The sequence below is a fragment of the Triticum aestivum genome, chromosome 1D, assembly GCF_018294505.1.
Source record: "Triticum aestivum cultivar Chinese Spring chromosome 1D, IWGSC CS RefSeq v2.1, whole genome shotgun sequence".
Classification (NCBI taxonomy): Eukaryota; Viridiplantae; Streptophyta; class Magnoliopsida; order Poales; family Poaceae; genus Triticum; species Triticum aestivum.
In genome coordinates, this window is record NC_057796.1 from 244,063,845 (window position 1) to 244,085,155 (window position 21,311).

The following is a 21,311-nucleotide window of genomic DNA, read 5'->3' on the forward strand; positions in this document are numbered from 1 at the left end:
GTTATCAACTCTGCTGTGTGTATATTACCATGCTATTCACACACAAATTACCGAAGGGTGTTTTTCAACAAGTCCCTCCCCCTCTCGGTCAAAAGTTATCACACCTGGATTAAGTAAGTTATCAACTTAGTTGTGCGTATATTTTCAACAACCTTTTTCATGGGTCAAAAATATCGTCGTGTTTGTACATAAGTTATCAGGTCCGGGAGCCAGTGTTACCATATTATTTACAGAGTATGTTTTTCAATAACTTTTTTCCACGGGTCAAAAGTTATCGTGGTGTTTGTACATAATTTATCAGGTCCGGGAGCCTGTGATACCATGTTATTTATAGAGTATGTTTTCAATAACTTTTTTTCACATGTCATAAGTTATCATGGTGTTTGTACCTGAGTTATCAGGTCCGGAAGTGTATATTGTCACGCTTTTACACAAAAGTTATCGGTGGTATGTTTTCAACAACTTTTTTCCACGGGTCAAAGTTATTATGGTGTATGTATCTAAGTTATCAGGTCCAGAAGCCTATATTATCATGCTACTTACACAAAAAGCCATTGGTTGTATGTTTTTAATATCTTTTTCTTCGGGTCAAAATTATGTGGTGTTTGTACCTGAGTTATCAGGTCTGAGGGCGTATATTACCATGCTATTACTTAGAAGTTATCAGCGGTATGTTTTAATTTCAACAACTTTTTTTAGGGGTTAAAGTTATCGTGGTGTTTGTACCTAAATTATCAGGTTAGGGACGTATCTTACCATGCTATTACTTTGAAGTTAACGGTGGTATGTTTTCAACAACTTTTTCTCACGGGTCAAAAATATCGTGGTGTTTGCATCTAAATTATCAGGTCCGGGAGCCTATATTATCATGTTATTTACACAATAGTTGCCGAGGAATGTTTTCAACGATTTTTTGTAAACCAAATAATGGGTAAGTCGGTCTACAATAATCATGTTTCTATAACATATACAACTTGATAACTATAAAAATAACCATGTTGATAACTACAACCCAGTGACTACATAATTGTTATGTTGGAACTACATATAGTCTTCCCTCCTATGATGACCCCTCTCTCACCAAAATACTACGAAGATTTGCCTGGATTCTACCATGACACGACGCGACACATTCCCTTTGCCAACATCTCCCACCTGTCCAAGGGCATCTCATTTAGAATCCTCTTTGATCCAACCACCAATGTCATTCTCGGCATCATCGGAGTGCTCGCGGGGATGCCTACTTCCATCAAGAAGTGAACCACGAATGATTCATGAGTGGAAGAAAAACCGAAAATGCATTCTCTATAGAAATACAAAAAAATCCGAGTATTACCAATTCCTAATAGAAAAAAAGGCAAATGGAGGGCTGCACCATAGCAGTGGCCTACTCGCGGTAATCGCATATCTATAGAATTAGCCGACTTCTAAACAAAACATCCGGTTGGCTGGGATGGTCACCACGTATAGTCAAAGTCAGTAGCGACGCTGCAGGTGCGGGTTTCGAATCCTGTTGCCGCTACTTTTTTGAAAAAAATGAGTCCACGTCGCGGGATTTAGAATGTACGCATGCGGGAATAGTACGTGCCTATCCCTAATGAGCAGTCGGCAGGAAAAGGTTTTCTAATTTGTGAACTCTTTTGAAATCACGATTTTTCTTTTTTTTGTGATTTTTTTCGTTTTAATTTTCTCATCTTTTTTCTAAAGTCAACGGTTGGTCAACCGCGACTGTACCAACAACCTGGAGGCTCTCGATCGAGTGAGGGACCAGGCGGGGCGAGTTTACCCAACGACCAGGCGTGGTTCGCCACATGGGCCGGCCCATGATTCGGCGGCTGTGAGCGCTAGCTCTCTTAGCTGGCGCCTGAAGCGCCAACTAGGAGCACCCCTTCAGCGCCCGTTAACGTGTATTCTGTTAACTGACGCTGAAGGCGCTGTTACTTGGGCCGACCCACGTACCATGTTATTTCTTCAAACTCCAAAAAACAATGCGGGCGACAGGATTCGAACTTACGATGTTTTCGTTCGGAGGAAACCACTCGAACCACTAGGCAATCTACCCTATTCCGTAATACATGTTTCTTTCTTTCTTTTACTTGTTTCTTCAGTTCGTGGTTTTTTCTCTGGGCGTTTTATTTGATTTTTTATTTCATTTTCTTTCTTTCTTCTTTTTTCTTAACTAAGCAGATTATTTTCAAATTCATGATTTGCTTTTAAAAATCAATGAATATTTTTTCTCAAAATCGATGAACTTTTACCCAAATTCATGAACATTTTTTCCAATGTCGATCAACTTTTTTCAAATTTGTGAACTTATCAAAAAAATCTATGAACTATTTTTGAAATTCGATGAACTTTTTTGAAAGTGAATGAACTTTTTAAAAATTGGTTATTCTGTTAACAAATTCGATGAACTGTTTTGAAATTTGATGAACTTTTTTGACAAATTCGATGAACTTTTTGAAACCAGATGATTTTTTTCCAAAATAAATGAACTTTTTTTCAAATTTGATCAACTTTCTTCAAATAGATGATTTTTTTCCCCAAAATCAATGAACTTTTTTTCAAAATTGATGAACTGTTTTCATTTCGTTGAACTTATCTTCAGACTTGTGAACATTTTTGAAATTGATGAACTTTTTTAAAAATTCAGTGAACTTCTTTTCAAAAATCGATGAACACTTTTGAGTTTGAGAATTGTTTTTTTAGTTTTATGATTTTTTTCATTTTGTTTCGTATTTATTCACAAGTAAACGGTTGAACCAGTCAACCATTCGAAGTAAAAAAAAGGAAAGGAAACCAACTGCGTTTTTTATGGGTTGCATTTTAAATATATAAAAAGCAATCTAGCACATCAAGTGTGATGGGTCAGTTGGTCGTTCCATTCGTTCTTAAAACCGTGCAGCGCGGTTCCAAACCTCGTACCCACAACTAGTTTTTTGTTCGAATTATACAGAGAAGAAAACAAGTATTAATGGGCGAGCCCACCAGGCGTTGCTGCGGGCGCCAGTTGGGTTCCCCTGCGCTTAATAGGAGCTGCTGTACGAATTCCTCAAAAAAAAAACGAGGCGTACGAGGAAAAATCGAAACAAAGAAGCATAGTTTGTGTCGTATAAAGCAAAACTTTTATATACAGTAGAAGCATATGAGTACGTGCGAGAGACAAAGGAAGAATTGATGGTACTCCCTCTGTTCCATAATGTAAGACATTTTTTTCAACTGTGATGTGAAAATACATTATGAAACGGAGGGAGTAGTATCACTCCATAGTTGCGTCGAGCTGACGAGACCCCGCTCACCGGCGGCAGCAACTACTGCACAGAGATCGACACCACCTACGCGGAAGGCAAGCATGTATCCCACCTAGTGCAAGGACATATGGTCCCTCTGGAATCGCATGCGCCCGACCGATCGGGAGCACGAGCATGCATGTTTGAACTCTGGCTGCAAGGAGGCCGTGAACGGATCTAACAGAGGGCCTCCTGGAGCACCTCCTCTGCCTCCGGCGCTTACAATTTGGAGCGGCGTCCGGAGCGACAGTAGCAAGATGGAGACGAAGCTCTCGATTGATAGGGAGAGAACAGAAATGACAGTAACGGGCGGCGGGATTATGGGAGATGTGTGGCGTGGATTTTTTATTTTTTACACGAGAGAATTATGTGCGTGGAAATAGCGAGCAGTTTGGGACGAGAGGCCGAAGCTAACTGCCGTGCGGTGTAACAGAAAATCAACGCCCCTGGTGACTGGAAAGAATCAGACGATGGAATAAAGGTCTTTCCCTTTCAGGTAGCACTTATTCAAACATAAATATTCCAATATTCAAAGATTAAATGATAATCTCCTAGCAAAATATAGGCACAAAGGCCATCTAAAATTCATCCAACACATGAGCTCCACTGTCTTTCATAGATGCATCACAACCCCGTCTTCTGATCGTTCTTGCATTTGTTCTTTTCTTCTCTCCATTCAAATCTGTTTGGGTTTAACACCAGGTTGTCTTTCAGAGATGCATCACAAGATTATTACAAGCGGCAGTGATGCGTACTCCGTAGAGCAATGGTTCGCGTCCATGGGAGTTAATTGCACAGAAGTACCACAATTGGGGCATCACATGCAGATTGGTACCACGATTGCTAATTTTTGCATGTCAGTACCATGATTGCTCCAGGTTTTTTCAAATAAGACTAAAACGCGTATTTATACGTATTAACGCTCGATCCGATAGCTCGGGCCCACCCGTCAGGTGCCACGCTGGCCAATCGGCGCGTGCCCGCGCACTGACTAGGACGAGCCGGTGCGCTGCTGCTCTCCAACCCGGTCCGGTCGCACCAGCTCGCCCCCGCCGCACCATTCCCCTCCCCTCCTCCTCTCCTCACTCGCTCGAACCCTAGTCTATGGCGTCGGCGACTCCGGCAGGCGGCGGCGAGGGCGTCCACGGCGGCGGTGAGATGCCGTTCTGGCCTCCTAGCGGAACGGCTGGCGTCGACGGCGATGGCGGCGACGACTCCAGCTCCGCGTACTCGACCGACGACGAGGAGGAGTCGATGTTACTCAGCATGGAGCAGCGGTTGCGGTTGGCGCAGCAGTGGGTGGCGAACCCTAGCAGCAGCCATCAGTTGACGCATGGACTTGGCGGCGTGCTGTAAGTACCCTTGTCCTCCTCCTGCTCTGGTTTATCCAATTGGGGATTTTTAGGGTTTGTTCATCTTCTTGTTTATCCAGTTGGGGATTAGGGTTTGTCCAATTGTAGTGACTAGTATAGGACAATTACAGTAACCTAGTAACTCAGTGTATTGCACTCTCAAATTAGTTCAATTACAGTAACAATTTGGGATTATGACCTTGTCTTTTTCCTTGATTTTGCTATTGTGCTGAAATAGTAAAGTACATTGTTCTGTACTGTAAATATTAGACTTACAGGTTACTTTAGTAGCATTGTTCTGTGCTGAAATAGCATCTGTAATAGTAGAGTTAATAGTAAATATTAGACTTACAGGTTACTCTAAATTGTTCTGTACTGTACTGTTGCTCTCCAAATTAAGAGTAATTATAATGAATACATGAAATTTAATTTGTTCTGTAGTTTGGATGAAGACATTTGGCAAGTAAGGATCCATTTTGATGCAAGAGAACCATTGGAGATGAAGCTGTGTGGTTCAGATATTACTTATCTGAATTTGGTTGCAGTGATGGAAACCCAAGGATTTAATGCATATGATTGTTTGTATCACATTGAAAATCCATCTTTAGGAGAGAAAGGGCTGGATTTGGTAGACAGTCATGCAGAATTACAGAAGATAAAGAGGAAGATCCAGGACAAATTGGTGCTTGATTTGCTAGTCAGGGCTTGTCCACCCCCTGATACTGATTTTGAGTTGCAGCAATGTGAAATGCCAGAGTTGTCCACTGTGGTGTACCAAGAGCCTGTTGTTTTCGATCTGAGTGAGCCTCCTGTCTTAGCTGTTGATCAGCAAGGAGTAGTTTTTGAGAGTCAATGTAGCAACTCTAGCACACCTCATCCTGCTGGTGTTTGCACACAAGAAAGCAAGAATGCAACAGCCAAGTTGAAAGCAGTTTTGGAAGAAGAAGAAGAGGGATATCAAGGATTTGAGGCATATGAGGACAGTGATGCTAATGCCTCTGATGAGGATGCTCAAATTGGAAATGACCATCATTACATGGGTGATGATGAAGATGTAGAGGTGGAAGAGGGAAAGAGACAGAGAGAGCTAGAAGTACAAGAGGAAGAATCAGATGATGAGCAATCAGAAGAGGAAGAAATGCTGCATTATGAGGGTGACACTGAAGTTGAGGACCCATTTGAGGTAGAGGAAGATAGGACTTTTGAAGAAGAAGAAGAAACTATAGTTGAACCTGTGAAGAAGAAGCAGAAGCTACCAGTTAGAAGAGGACCAACAACTAGGTCACATTGTAGTAAGCTACCAGAGGTTGAACCTGATTTCAGACCATCATCAGATGAAGAAGAGAAGGGGTTGTTGAGGGAGAGTGATGATGATGGTTTTGAGCCAGCCTCTTTTGTCCTACCAAAGAAAAGGAAGAGTAGGGCAAAGAAAAGGCCTGCTAGGAAGTGGTACAATGAGAAAATGGAGCAACCACATGAGCAACTGTGTATGAAGTTGTGTTTTAGGGATCAGCATCAATTCAGAGATGCTTTGTTGAATTTGCACATCACTCAGGCCAGGAATTTTAAGTATCACAGGAATTCAGATCAGAGGATAATTGTTGAGTGTCCAGATAAACAATGCCAGTTCTTTATGGTGGCAGCAGTTATAAAAGGGGAGAAAACCTTTGTAATTAAGAAGATGAGACTAGAGCACACTTGCCCTAGTACCACTGAGACCACCAGGGTTAGTGCTAAGTGGCTAGCACAGAAATATGAGCATCTCTTCAGATCTGATATAACTACTGGTATTCAGACAATAATTGATGCATGCATGGAAAAATATGGTGTAGATGTGCCCAAGTGCATGGCATATAGGGCAAAGAACATAGCTATTGAAGCTGTCTTAGGAGATCACAAGAAGCAATATCCTAGGCTTAAAGACTATGCTCAGACTGTCATGGACACAAACCCTGGGAGTAGAGTAATAGTCACTACTGTTACTCCAGTACCAAATGCAAAAATACCCCACCCAGGCCCAAGATTCCATGCCATGTTCTTTTGCCTGAATGGAGCAAGGGAGGGGTTTCTCAATGGGTGTAGGCCATTCATTGGTTAGTTCCTGAACCTTGTGCACCATTTACATATTGTAGAGTACTCCATATTGTATATCACTTGAATGTATTTAATGTTTGGAAATGTTGATTATGCAGGTGTTGATGGATGCTTCATTAAGCTCACTACAGGAGCTCAACTCCTTGCTGCCACTGGTAGAGATGGCAACAACAACATATATCCACTGGCATTTGGCATAGTTGGACAAGAGGACACACCTAGTTGGTGTTGGTTTCTACACCAACTGAAAATTTGCCTAGGTGGAGAAGTGGGCAAGTTTGGACCTTATACTATAATGTCAGATAGACAAAAGGTATGTGTTTGCACATTTCATTTTGTTTTGCACAAGTGTTAACAGTAGCTAAGAGTTTCATTGGTGCATATTTATTTACCTTGTAGCTTAGACTTGTTAAATTGTTTGTGTCAGGGGTTATTGAATGCAGTGAATGCTGTCTTTCCAAATTGCAACCAAAGATTCTGCCTTAGGCATTTATATGCAAATTTCCAAAATGCTGGGTTTAGGGGTGAAGATCTTAAGAAGTGCATGGATAATGCTAGCTATGCCTACAATGAACACAAATTTAATATTGCAATGAATGATCTTAGAGCTGAAAGTGAGGAAGCTTGGGAGTGGCTTACTGCAATACCAAAAAAAACATGGGCAAGGCATGCATTTGACACAAACTGCAAGACTGACTTGGTAGTGAACAACTTGTCTGAGGTGTTCAACAAGTACAATCTAGATCTTAGGAGAAAACCTATAAGGACAATGTGTGATGGGATAAAAAAATAAGCAGATGGTGAGGTGGCATAGGAACAGAGAGAGTGTAAAGGCAGCAAGATGGGATATAACACCTCATTACAGTGAGAAGCTAGAGGTTGAGAAGGAGAGGGCCAGATATTGCAAGCCAATACAGGTAGGGGTCAACTTATGGCAAGTTACAAGTGGGCAGCAAACACATGTTGTCAACCTGGAACTTGAGACTTGTGGATGCAGGAAGTGGGACCTTAGTGGCATACCTTGCAACCATGCCATCTCTGCAATAAACAAGGCTAAAAGGAAACCAGAGGATTATGTCAGCAAATTCTTCAAGAAAGATTTTTATGCTGCAGCTTATGAACCAATGATCTTTCATGTGCCTGGTGAGCATGATTGGACAAGGACCCCTGGTCCAGACATAGAACCACCTGCATTCAAAATCAAGAGAGGAAGAAAGAAAGAAAAGAGGATCAAGGGCAAATTTAAAGTACCAAAGCCAAAAGACACTTCAAGAATGGGGAACATAACATGTAGCAATTGTGGTCTCCAAGGGCATAGGTACACAAACTGTCTTAAACAGTTGAAGTCTGAGCTAGTTTTGAGGAAGAATAAGCATGTGGTAATAATTTTTCACCTTGAAATATACAAATCTTTCCTTTATTTCTTGTACATTTCTTTCTAGCATTATTAACTGTTTTCCTTTTCTTTGTAAGGCTACTCCAAGTAACTCACAGCCAAGAGCTGCTGGTCCTTCTACTACAACAACAGCAAGATAGCCAAGAGCTGCTGCCAAAGGAGCTGCCAGAGGAAGAGGAGCTGCTACTTCTACTACACCACCACCATCTGGAAGAGGAAGAGGAAGAGGAGCTGCTACTTCTACTACACCACCACCATCTGGAAGAGGAGCTGGCAGAGGAAGAGGAGCTGGAAGAGGTGCTGGAAGAGGTGCTCCAAGGCCATTCAGTGCCCCCAGGCAATATGCTGACATTCCTACTGATGGTACACACACTGGATGGATGTCCTACTTCACTGCTAGCAGAGGAAGAGGAGCCATGTAATTTGAAATGATGTGGTGTTATTTTGGTTGAACTTGATGCTGATGTTGTAATGTTGAACTTGAGGTGGAGTACTATAGTTGGGGCACCATATTTTGGTGTTGAATATGTTGCTACTGGATATGTATGTGTTGAACTTGAGGTGGTTATCTGAATGTTGAACTTGAGGTGGTTATTGTAATGTTGAACTTGAGGTGGAGTACCAGTATTTGCAAAGCAGTAACACATTTTCAGTTACTTGTTTCAAATCAGTACCAATACTGCTGCTAGTTGTTGCATGTCAGTACCAATATTGGGGCATCACATAACATGCAGTACCACATTTGGGGATTCTGACATGTGGGACAGGTACCTCTCCTACTATTAAAGTGACAGCACAAGATCTCAAATTTGGGAACGAAACTAGGGTTCGTCCACGCAGTGTCCATTTGTAGCGCAGCAAAGGAGAAGAAGGAGAAATCTCAGCGTGGAGGCGCTGACTGGGCCGGCGGTGGAGAGAGAGATGTCGTGGTCGTCCAGTGCCGGGTCCGCTCCCGGATTTTGTCGAGCTGCAGGAAGGAGGGGGGAGGAGGCGCGCTCGCCGGTGCGCTACCGCGAGCTCCCAATGGCATACGAGCCTCCAGTGATGTGCCACTGCTCACCTCCGAGGAAGGCGCCAAGATGGATCTCCTGGAGCAGGCAGAACCCTGGTAGGAGGTACTATAGTTGCGTGGATGCTATGGTGAGTGTTGTTTTTTTGCCTAATTTCCTTCCTTTTTCTTCTGTGCAATAGTATGTGAAATGATATATTTTTGGAAATTTGTTTGTGCATCTTAATAGCACGGTGGCTGTGGATTTGTGCAATGGCATGATGACCCATTGCCCACATTCTGGAGTGAGCTCATTGGGATCTACGTGATGAAGTATGAAGGCTTAAAGGTGCAACTGTTGCTAGATCTGAAGATCAATTTTCAATGCTGACTCCAAGTGAAGATGATGGCACAAGGGAGGTCATGTTTCTGTCTCTGCAAACTCAACTCAGAGAGAAGAATGCAGAGATTGTAGGGATTAGGGCCAAATTTCACAATGTGTTGTTTCTTTTCACTATATTTGTGCTTGGGTTTGTTGCAGGCAAGATATTAAGTTAGTTAGTTGGTTTAGTTGCAGCCAATATAAATGCAATGTACTGTCTGGTTTAGTTGCTCTAATTTAAGCCAAGTTGTAATGGATCAAGTGGTAATGGATCAGTGAAGTTATCTTCTGATGCAATGAGATTTAGTCAGTCTTGTTCCTCTTTTATTTTGTATGACATGAGTGGTTTGCTGCAACATTGTCATAATGTATCATCATCAACATATCCTTTTACATAATCAGCATATTCATACATAATAAGAAACTGATCACATTAGTTTCTGAAGTTCAACTCATTATAGTCATACATAACCATTGTTCACAATACATAAAGGAGTTCAACTTCAAATGCATAGTTCATCTTTTTCTCACAAAAGGATGAATAGCATAACTACTACATACATACACAGCCATAGTTCACCATTAGTACAAGCATACAGTACACAACCTTAGTTCCTAGATGCTAGGTCATTACACAACCATCATTCCCAAAAGGTCAGCAATGCCACTAATCTCATTTTCATCTTCTTCACTTCTCCAAGATAGCCTGAATCCCCCTGAACTTCTCCTTCAACTTTTCATTCTGAAACTCTAACTGCCACTTCTCTTCAATATGCTTTTCATTTCCCTTAAGCAGATCAGCAACCTGAAACTTCAACTCTAGCTTCTCTTGGGTGAGCTTCTCCTGACACTTTGTTATCTCTGCATTCTTCAGCTCCAAATTCATACTAGCTTCAGTAAGCACTTGCTTCTCTTTCATTTTGTTCAACTTCAAGTTCTGAATGACTGTTGCTTGAGCTCTTGTCAGGTTGAGCAGCAGCTCATACTTCAGAGTAAGTTTCTGGGTCTCTTCATCTTTCTTTGCCATCTCACTTGCCATCTGTGCCTTCATATCATCAATCAGTTCTTTTCTTACCTCCTGCTGATATGTAATGGCAGACTGCAGATGTCTGAAATCCACCACCTTATCTTCCTGGAAATTCATCAGCTCATGCGCATCTTGGACTAGCTTGTCATAGTTGGCATCCAGCTTGTTCTTCTCTTCTGTCAGATGGTGGATAGTGAAAGAACTTTCAAGATTGTCATTCACCCTAGCAATTTTGGCATCTTCAACCATTGCCCATAGCTTCAACAATGCATTGGCCACTGGTGATCAACCCATTCAACAAAGCCACAATTGCTACCTGCCTGCAAAAACAACAACACCAACACAGTTCATACAACAAGTAATTACACAAGATAACTGCAGTTGCCAAAAGGAATATCTAAATTTAGCATCAGACCACTACATTTAACAAGAGGAGCAGCCACTTGAGTAGCTGACTGACTAGGTTAGTTATCATTTTTAAGCTACTCTAGTACCACTATTAACCAAAATTACTATGCCATTGTACTCCAGCAAAATATACTCATGCTTGACCTCAATAAGCAACTCTAATGCCACTATGAACCAAAATGTTGACAGCAAGGAGAGTACTCCAGCAAACAGAGTTCAATATGGCACTGACAAAGTAAGAAAAAAAATCACTATGCCTACAATCCATACCGGCTGTGCACATGCTAAAAACCGCCTGCCTGTGTCTGTTCCTTCAAAGGCAACAAGCCTCTCAGATGCCATGCCGTGCTTCTCACATGGAGACATCACATCCAGCTCAAGCCCCTTGTAATCTGGATCTTCAAGACTGAAAGGGACCTGCAGAAGCTCGCACAAAGACAATGGGCAAATCAAAACCTACCAAAATCAACCAAATCAAGAAATCCCAAATCTGTAACCCTAACCCTAAACTCACTGTACTGACCTCGTTGAGACCATCTGTGGAGGAAGAATGCATGTACGGGAGGCTAGACAGGTCGTCGCTGCTTTCGTCCTCCAAAACCATGGCGTCGGCGGGGCGGTGCGGCAGCCGGGACGCAGGCGGCGGCGACGGAGGAAACGAGTTAGGAGAGGAGGAGGGGAGGGGAATGGTGCGGCGGGGGCGAGCTGGTGCGACCGGACCGGGTTGGAGAGCAGCAGCGCACCGGCTCATCCTAGTCAGCGCGCGGGCACGCGCCGATTGGCCAGCGTGGCACCTGACGGGTGGGCCCGAGCTGTCGGATCGAGCGTCAATACGTATAAATACGCGTTTTAGCCTTATTTGAAAAAATTTGGAGCAATCATGGTACTGACATGCAAAAATTAGCAATCGTGATACCAATCTGCATGTGATGCCCCAATTGTGATACTTCTGTGCAATTAACTCCGTCCATGGTCGGCAGGGGGCAGGGGATCACAGCCGTCGCTGGAGGAGGGTGCGGAATCAGGGCAGGCGGAGGGCTAGAGCTGCTGGACAGGGCAGCCGTCGGAGAGCTAGGGCACATGGCGATTGGCTTAGGACTCCATGGCGTCACAGATTGAGCACGATTCATTTTACCTTTTTTTATGAATCGTTACCAAGCAAGGACGTAAAGGGCAAGGGGTTAGCTGCAAAACTGGGGTTCACCTTTGGTCCGCACCGTACGTTCTGCAAATCAATACTTTTCAGTTTACATTGAACGGGCGTTTTCACTTGATACTTGTAAATGCTTTTATGATCTGCAAACAATCTCTTTGCAATTAACCAAAGATCCAAAGATACAGTGATAGATAGACGGACTGTCAATGAACTTAAGCAAGTTTAAAAATCATTTAAGCAAATAGTCTTTACATAGTCATGCGCTGTCGGATTAAATGCAGCATATCAAGACCGATAAACAGCAGCGGGCTTTAGAACAGCTAAGAGGCAGAAAACAAAATAGCACAGATTACAGACTAAGTTCCATATCGGCATCCAGGCAATCAATTAGATGGTTCAGAGCACACTTTTGATGCTATGAGATCCAAGGCTGAAACTCTTAGACAGGTGCTTGATCATCCGGAGAGGACCGTCGCCATTGATGCAGGGTTTCACCTCCACGCCGGTGAAGACGGCAAACTCACAGTTCATGGTCTTACAGAAGGAAATGATGCAAAAGTTGCCTGAGCCCAGGTTAACCAGGTGGCACTTGTATGGCGACCAATTCTCCGGCAGGTCGAGCTCATCAAAAGTATGCTGCAATGCTGGTGGGCCCCCATGGTGCATTGAAGTGCAGGTTAAAGCGCACAAGCGGTGGGGGCTGTCAGCAGATAGAGCGAACGAAAGGTTGAGCTCGGGAACATACTCTGCTTTGCCGTAGAAGGGCAGCACCCAATTGCCAGCCTGAGTCCATAACTTTGTCACTATATCAAAGGTGTAGGTGCCAACGCCCTTCTCGACAGAGGATATGCATATGGTCGAGCCATTGATCATCATGGAGGAACAAATGTCAATGGTTCTTCCATAGTCATCGCCTAGAAATGGTGGTACTGGGAGAGTATCCCAGTAGAATGAATTGGTGTAGTTAGATTTTACATGGGATTCGGAGGAGAAACTATTAGAGCGGTAGCTGAGGACCCTAAAGGGAGAATTGATAGTGGAGGCCGGTGACAGGTCCAGTATATAGTAGCGGTGAGAGTCTAAGGGGTTAGCTTGGGGTGCAGAGAAGCAGACGCAATTAGGTCCTTTGGGAAAATTCATAGATTGAATGGGTTGGACCGAGTTTAAGTCGTTGTCGTAGAGAAATGCACTGTGAGTAGAGTCTGCCAGCAGGAGGCAGTTCTCTGTCAACAGAGCAGAGAGGAGAAATGATCCAAACCTGAGTTGCGGCTTATGCAACTTCAAGGGATCTATCAACGCTGCTGGATTTTTCTTCTCCAGTTTTGCATCTTCTGCAGCTTCTGCTTTTCCTGTTGACCGGCAGAAGAGATGCTTCCAAAGGTCGACGAGGTACAACGAATTGATGCGAGTGCTCAAGTCCTGTACTATCACATTCAAAAACCGACGATGCATCCTCTCCAAGTCCAAATTGAATAATCGAATCTTCTGAGAGATGGCCTGACTAAAAAGAAAACATCGAGACTGAGATATCCAAATTGCTGAAGATTAAAAAAGAAATGCACAAAGATGGGTCTTAAAATTTTGTCATACCAGCAGCAAAATCCTATATACCTGCGGTTCCTCCGTCCGAACGCCGATTACCTGCTATATCCCCTGGCAACAGGTGCACCGTCAAAAAAATGCAAATCACGAAGATCTTACAAACCAAAACGGATGGAATCTCTTTTCAAACAATACCTGGATCTGCTGATCTACAGATCTAGTCGGCTTCGCTTCGAGACGGTAATGGAGCGGCGAGCACGACCAGCTGGATTAGGCACACATGGGCAGAAAGAAAGCGGTAAATATTGTCGTCTCCGCTTGGGCTGTGAGGGAGCGGCTGGCCGGACTAACTAGGAGAAGTCTGGTAGAAGATGGCGGCGGAGACGCGGAGGCACCGGGCTTCGGTGGAATCTAGGGCAAACCATAATGTCCCGGATTTATAAATAAATTGTTGTAGACCTCGGACCGGGCTGACGGCTATATAGAAAGACCTGGGTGAGACGCAAAAGCCTATTTAGGGCTCAAGATGGACCTGCTCGTTCCTAATGCGCAGGCCCATTTAAACCAGATTCCTATTTAGCGCTTTAGGCACCGGTTCCGAAATCACTTCCTTGCACATCTCACTTTCACTATCCTATCTTCGAGTAGGTCCACGAGAGAAAGTTTCAGAAGGGTTTCTCATGCCGCTATCGCCTTCATCATCTAAGAAATTTAGGCTCCCTTGTCTCCGGCTGTCATCTTGACGCTGAAAGGTTGGGGGATCTCGGATCTTCAGACTATATTCTTCGTCAACGTCTAGTGATTATCATAGTTTTGTGAGAATAAATTTTCTCTTGTTATTTTGACAATTTCATGAGGGCAAAGAGTTTCCTGTCCTCGCAGATCTGATTATTCGAATCTAATGAGTTTATATTGTTGTGTCAAGCATTTTTTTTGTTGGCCTGATTGTTTTGCGAAGGTGAAATCTTTCATTGACACCATGATGAAGATATAGTGATTCGACGATCTGCACTTATAGGGGATCATCCCCGACCCAAGTACGTTCATCGATAAAGCCTTTTCATCTTTTTGGATTGGCGACTCAAGGCACTTTCAAAAATCATTATTGGTAATGTTCATGTGGGCGAAAGAGTGACAACATCGTTGCTCTAGTCCAATTGCAGCTTCTTTAACAAAGTCTTCGGAGTTTTTATTTGAGCAGAGATTTATACCGTGAAGAAGGTGTTTTCAAGATATTTTATTGTAATTCTTAGTCTAGGAGTTACTTTGTATTTTCTTGTATGTTAAGTCCAAATCAGTGTATCCGTCATTGTTATGAGTATGAATAAAGTTGCACGTGTTTCTCAGTAAAAAAAGGCTCACTTTCTCGGCCGCTGACCAATGGCGCACTACATATGCAACTTGCCGTAACCTAAGAGTTTTGTCTTTTTTCAGATTCGTTCATTCAAAAAGAAATTGAACGGTGCATCCAAATCTTTAACCGTTTCATTGTTGAATTTTTCGCATCGAGATTTTAGAAACTGGATCCATGTTAATAGGTTTCCACAAGTATTAAAAAACCATAAACCGGGTAAAAGGAAAAATAAAACATTGAAAGCAAAGAAAATGTCAACTGAAAACATGATTGGCAAAAAAATGGAGCCGGAAGCACAATTTTGTCACTTATTCCCCTTTCTGAGAAGCATAGATGTGCTTCTCACGGAAGCAAATATGTACTTCTCGTGGAACACAATTTTTATTCCAGTCAAAAAAAAATCCACAAGTTTGTTTTTCTCCAATACCTAGGGGAAACCGAAAAGCGGAAAAACCTCCAAAAATAAACCAATTTAAAAGCAAAAGCGCGTAAATAAAAGAAATTTAGAGTGAGCACCCAACACGGGACATGTGTGGGCGACTGGGGCACCACTTGGTGGGCTCGCAATTGACCAAAAAGTGACCACTCAAGGTCCCCGCAAGGGGTAACCAACCATTAGTTGCTCTCACTAGTTCCTTCATTAACGGGACACAAGGCACATGTTCTATTTGGCGCGTAGGTCACCAAATAGCGACCTAGCGCGCACCTCCATCCCCATTACGTACACTTGGACCGGCCTGCCTAGATCGGATATTTCTTTATTTATTTGCTTTTTTCAGTTTTTTCTCAAAAATATATTTTCTTTCTTTCCTTTATTTTTTCACTTTTGTTTTTCCTTTTATTTTTATGTTTGTTTTTCCTTCTTATTTTATTTTTAGTTTTTCTTCCATTTATATTTTATATTTTTCAATATTCCGAACATCTTTCAAATTCGTGAACACTTTTGTGAAATCATGAATTTTTCATGGAATCATGAACATTTTCGGACTCATGAGAATTTTAATAAAATCATGAACAATTCTTTGAATTGTGAACAATTTTAAAATTTGGTCATTCTTTTACAATTTTGTGAACCTTTTTTTTAAGTTATTATTTTCCGAATTTGTGAACATTTCGACAAATTTTCAACATTTTTTGGTACTCACAAACATTTTCTGAATTGACAACTTAAAAAAAATTGGAGCAATATTTAATCCTAACATTTTCTTGTTTTGAAGAACATTTTCTGAAATACATGAATATTTTCAAATCAGCAAACATTTTTAGAAATAATTTTGAAATTTTTGGAACATTTTTTATTATTTTTAAACATTTTCCTGTATTTTCATGAACATTTTTTGAATTCATATTTTTTCAAATTCATAAATAGTTTTTGAATAAGAATTTTTTTCTAAAATTGTGAACATTTTTTATTTCCTACACATTTTTCTTTAATTCACGAACATTTCTTGGATCCTTGTAAATATTATGATTTCCCTAAAATTTTCAAAATCATGGATATTTTTTGAATTTACAAGCATTTTATGATTTATCATTTTTTTAATTCACAATTTCCATCGAATCCTGGATTATTTTAAAGAAAAAAAAGATAAACAAAAGCAAAAGCGAAAAAGAACGAAATTTAAAAAGGAAAAAAAGACATACATTAGATCCGATCTCTCAACCCTTTATTTTTGTTTCTTCAAACTTCAAAAAAATCGACATACGTGAGATCCGATCTCTCAACCTTACGCTTCGGCAGTAACCGCTATAACCAACTAGGACATTCCACATTCCATGCTTACTTACTAGTTTCTTCTTCTTTGTTGTGCTTCAAGTTGTAGCGCTAAAAAGAGGACTCTGGTTGTTTGTTTTTCTTTTGTTTTTTTCAAATACATTATAGTGCTCAAATTCGTGAAATTTTCTCAAATTTATGAACTTTTCAAACTTTATGAATTTGTTTTCTAATTTGTTAAACTTTTTAGTGAACATTTTCCAAATTCATAATCTTTTTTCAAATATGTGAACTTTGCTTAGTGATTTTTTGTCAAATTTTTACGAACCTTTTCCAAATCCATAAACTATTTTAGTTTTGCAACCTTTTTCAGTGAACTTTTTCAAATTTCCACGAATCTTTTCAAATCTGTGAACTTGTTCTAGTGAATTTTTTCAAATTCATGAACTTTTTAGATTATTATTTAAAATTTATGATTTTTTTCTTTGTGAACTTTTTTCTTAAAAGTCAACGACGTACTTGTATGTCTGCAACCTCATCTAAAACATCGCATACTTCTCATTGTTTATTTCCCTCGTTTAGTTTAGTATTTATTTTCCGTTCATTCTAGTACTTAGTTCTCCCTTTGTTGTTTCCCCTAGCAACCTACTTACGTGAACTACTTCCAAACTCTGGATCGAGTGTGAGCGTAGTTGCGTAGACATCACAACTACGGGGATTATGGCGCCATCCTTTCTGCTCCCTATAGGATCGACAAAACTTACTTATTAGGAGATTGCTACATAGTCCTTTGCACTTGCAGATCATCATCACTCTTCCAAGTATATTGGCTTGTAACGCGGTGCTACTTGTGATAGGCGTTGGGATTTCTCTGAAGAGGAAGGGTGATGTAGTATAGTAGCAGAAAATATTACCCTCAGTAGAGAACGAAGGTTTATCAAACCAGTAGGAGATTCACGCAAACAACTTTCAACAGTACCTGCACACACACAAACAAATACTTGCACCCAACACAGGCAAGAGGCTTGTCAATCCCGTTGAACTCGTTAATTGCAAGGATTAATCCTGATATTGGTAGATAGATAAATTGCAAAACTAAATAAAATTAAATAAATTGTAGTAAGGTATTTAGGGTTTTAGTAATATGATGTGAATGGACCTGGGGGCCATAGTTTTCACTACAGACATCTCTCTCAAGAACACGCCAATGGTGGGTACACAAATTACTGTTGGACAATTGATAGAAGATCGCATAGTTATGACGTTATTCATGGCATGATCAGTACATATGCATTACGTCTGTGACAAGTAGACCGTTAAACTTACTGACGCCTACTACTATTACTCCACTTTAAGAGCACTTTTATGCTTGCCTCTCTAGGTATTAAGTTCATAATGAAAAGAGTAATGCTTTAAGCATGATGGCATAATATAGAAAAAGTAAGACCAATCAATATGATCGAACCCCGTCGTTTTACCTCAGTAGCAACAATACAAATACATGTCTTACTACCTCTTCTGTCACGAGGTGAGGGCACCGCAAGATGAAACTACCACAAAGCACCTCTCCCAGTGAAGATAAATCAATCCAGTTGGCCAAACTAAACGAATAGATTAGAGAGAAATACAAAGCTATAACAATCACGCATAATAAAGTTCAAAAAAGAATCAATTACTTCCAATGAATAATTTGATCATAAACCCACAATTCATCAGATCCTAACAAACGCACCGCAAAAGATCGTGTCGAATCGATCTCCAAAGAGAACATTGTATTGAAGATCAGAGAGAGAGAGAGTGAGTGAGAGAGAGAGCCATCTAGCTACTGCTATGGACCCGTAGGTTCTGCGGGGAACTACTCACGCATCATCGGAGAGGCATCAAGGCTGATGTAGAGGCCCTCAATGATCGATTCCCCCTCCGGCAGAGTACCGGCGGAGCTCCAGATGGGATCACGAACGAACAAAGGCTTGTGGCAGTGGAATAATTGTTTTGGGTCTCTCTCTAGTGATTTCTGGATTTTAGGGAATTTATAGGCTTGGAATTAGGTATACCGGAGTTATGAGGGGGGGGGGGGGGAGAAGCTCAGGTGGCACCCCCTTGGGGCGCGACGTATGAGCTTGTGGCTCTCTCGTGCATCGTCTGGTCTCCCCGGAAGCTTCTAGGGTCTTGCCTGGCACTGGTACAACGAGCTTCTATACAAACGGGTTTTAACCCCTTTCCGCGAAGACATTTTAAATCGCCGCCTTGCCAGTGTGTGCGATAGGGGGGTCCTTCCCACATGACCCAAAAATAGTCGGGGATAGGGAGCCATGATGCAGACGCGTTGCCAAATGTAATCTTATGCGATGCAGCAATATATCGCACACACCATATTCTGGCACACGTGTGGGATTGGTGATCAAACATTTCTAATGACATAGTGAAAAAAATGGTGTTTCATACTGAACTGTTTGTGAAACAGTATCTAAGGCACATGAGCCATCATAGAAACTGTCTGCGATATGGGCCCCATCGCACACGAGTATTGTTCGGAAATCATCGGCCATGCATGACAACATCGCACATGTTTCGCCAACAATTACTGTGTGCGGTAATGTGCTATCACAAATGGTTCAAGAGCCCCTTCACACACATACAAGTGTTGCAGATCATCTATGTTGTGTATAACCGGCGGTTGCGGTATGAGTGACGTGTGCTTTCCGTTCAGGATCACACACGTTTCCTAAAAAAATTACGAGTGGGATTGCATATTGCATTGGGCATGGTTTACTATAAGCTCTCATGTGCAATAATGTGCTATCCCAAATGGTTTGGGAGCCCCTATGCATACATAGAAGTGCTGCAAATCGTCTGCGATCTGCTGTGCATTGTCGGGAAACGTAGCATGCAATTTCAAAAAAAATCCTACACTCACGCAAGATCTATCTAGGAGATGCGTAGCAACGAGAGGGGAGAGTGTGTCTACGTACCCTCGTAGATCGAAAGCAGAAGCGTTTGACAACGCGGTTGATGTAGTCGAACTTCTTCTCGTTCCGAGTGATCAAGCACCGAACGTACGACACCTTCGAGTTCTGCACACGTTCAGCTCGATGACGTCCCTCGAACTCTTGAGATAGCAAAGTGTCGAGGAAGTAGATGAGTTCCGTCAGCACGACAGCACGGTGACGGTGATGGTGAAGTGATCCGTGCAGGGCTTCGGCTAAGCACTACAAGAATATGACCGTGTAATCTGTGGAGGGAGGCGCCGCACATGACTAACAGATGTTGGTGTGTCTTCTAGGCGCCTCCCCCCCTCATATATATAGGTGGAAGGGAGAGGGAGCCTCCAAACTAAGTAGGAGGAATCCTACTTGGGCACCCTCCAAACCTGCGCCCCCTTGCCATATGTGTGTGCGGGAGAAAGGCAGAGGAGGGAGGTGCCCCCCTTTTCCTTTCTCCCTTGAGGAGGGAAAGGCAGGAGGGGTTTCCCCCTTCTCCTTTCCTTCCCCTTGGGCTGACCGGCTAGGACAGGGGCGCACCAGCCCCTTGTGGGCTGGTCTGTACCCTCCTTGGCCCATTAAGCCCATACATATGCCCGGGGTGCCCGGAACCCCTTCCGGTGACCCGATAAGTACCCGATACCCTTCGGAACACTTCCGGTGTCCGAATACCATCGTCCTATATATCAATCTTTACCTCTCGACCATTTAGAGACTCCTCGTCATGTTCATGATCTCATCCGGGACTCCGAACAACATTCGGTCACCAAATCACATAACTCATATAATACAAAATCGCCATCGAATGTTAAGCGTGCGGACCCTGTGGGTTCGAGAACTATGTAGACATGACCATGTAGCGACCAGACCTCAAATAGTCTGTGCTGCTGTGCACCAGTGTCATCCCTGGATCAGTAATGCTGACACACACAGTACAAATGGAGGATTTATAACAGAGTAGCAATCACACACTTATTACATCGAATATCTCAAAAGAGAATAAGTATGATAAATATGGCTTAAGACCATCTAATAACGATAACAGCGGAAGACTTGGAAGATAAGTGAGTCCATCAACTCCAACGGCATCACTGAGTATAAGACCACGACCTAAGGCACCTTACTCGTCGTCTGAAAAGTCTGCAACATGAAACGTTGCAGCCCGAAAACGGGTCAGCACATGGAATATGCTGGCAATGTAACACATAGAGAATAATGAACATAATAATGCTATACTACATGCATATATGGCTGGTGGAAAGCTCTATGGTACAGTTTTGCGAAAAGCCAATTTTTCCCTACTGCAAAGGAATAAGTTATGTTTAACTATCATGGTGGTTGTTAAACATTGAGAAGGTACCTCCAACTCAATCCCAATTAAGTGTCATCATTAACCCAACAAAATTAATTAAGGTAACATGGTGATGAGATGCACATGATAATCCAGGTACTAGATCTCAAGTTGTCCATAACCGGGGACACGGCTAACCATGATTAGTTTGTACACTCTGCAGAGGTTTGCGCACTTTCCCCCACAAGACTCGATCGCCTCCGCTTGATTCTCGCACTGCATGATGTTTGAGAAACGGATGACCGAGACACAGTCTTTCAGAAACAATCACCCTTT

General features: G+C 42.2%; 1 protein-coding gene across 5 annotated transcripts; it reads right to left on the reverse strand.

Annotated features, from left to right (window-relative positions):
• Positions 1 to 9,952: 9,952 nt before the first annotated feature.
• On the reverse strand, positions 9,953 to 14,088 carry LOC123181248 (uncharacterized). Of its 5 annotated transcripts, XM_044593517.1 has the most exons (5): positions 13,831 to 14,088; positions 13,684 to 13,746; positions 11,461 to 13,594; positions 11,208 to 11,354; positions 9,953 to 10,849 (listed from the first exon to the last, which is right to left on the reverse strand). In XM_044593517.1, the coding sequence occupies exons 3-5, from the start codon at positions 11,686 to 11,688 to the stop codon at positions 10,790 to 10,792; spliced, it is 435 nt and encodes a 144-aa protein (XP_044449452.1). In that variant the 5' UTR covers positions 11,689 to 13,594; positions 13,684 to 13,746; positions 13,831 to 14,088; the 3' UTR covers positions 9,953 to 10,789. The 5 variants fall into 5 exon arrangements, with proteins under 5 accessions (XP_044449452.1, XP_044449450.1, XP_044449449.1 ...); XM_044593515.1 differs by lacking the exons at positions 9,953 to 10,849; positions 11,208 to 11,354 and having other exon boundaries at positions 12,301 to 13,590; positions 13,705 to 13,746; positions 13,831 to 14,087; XM_044593514.1 differs by lacking the exons at positions 9,953 to 10,849; positions 11,208 to 11,354 and having other exon boundaries at positions 12,301 to 13,594; positions 13,705 to 13,746; positions 13,831 to 14,087.
• Positions 14,089 to 21,311: the final 7,223 nt, after the last annotated feature.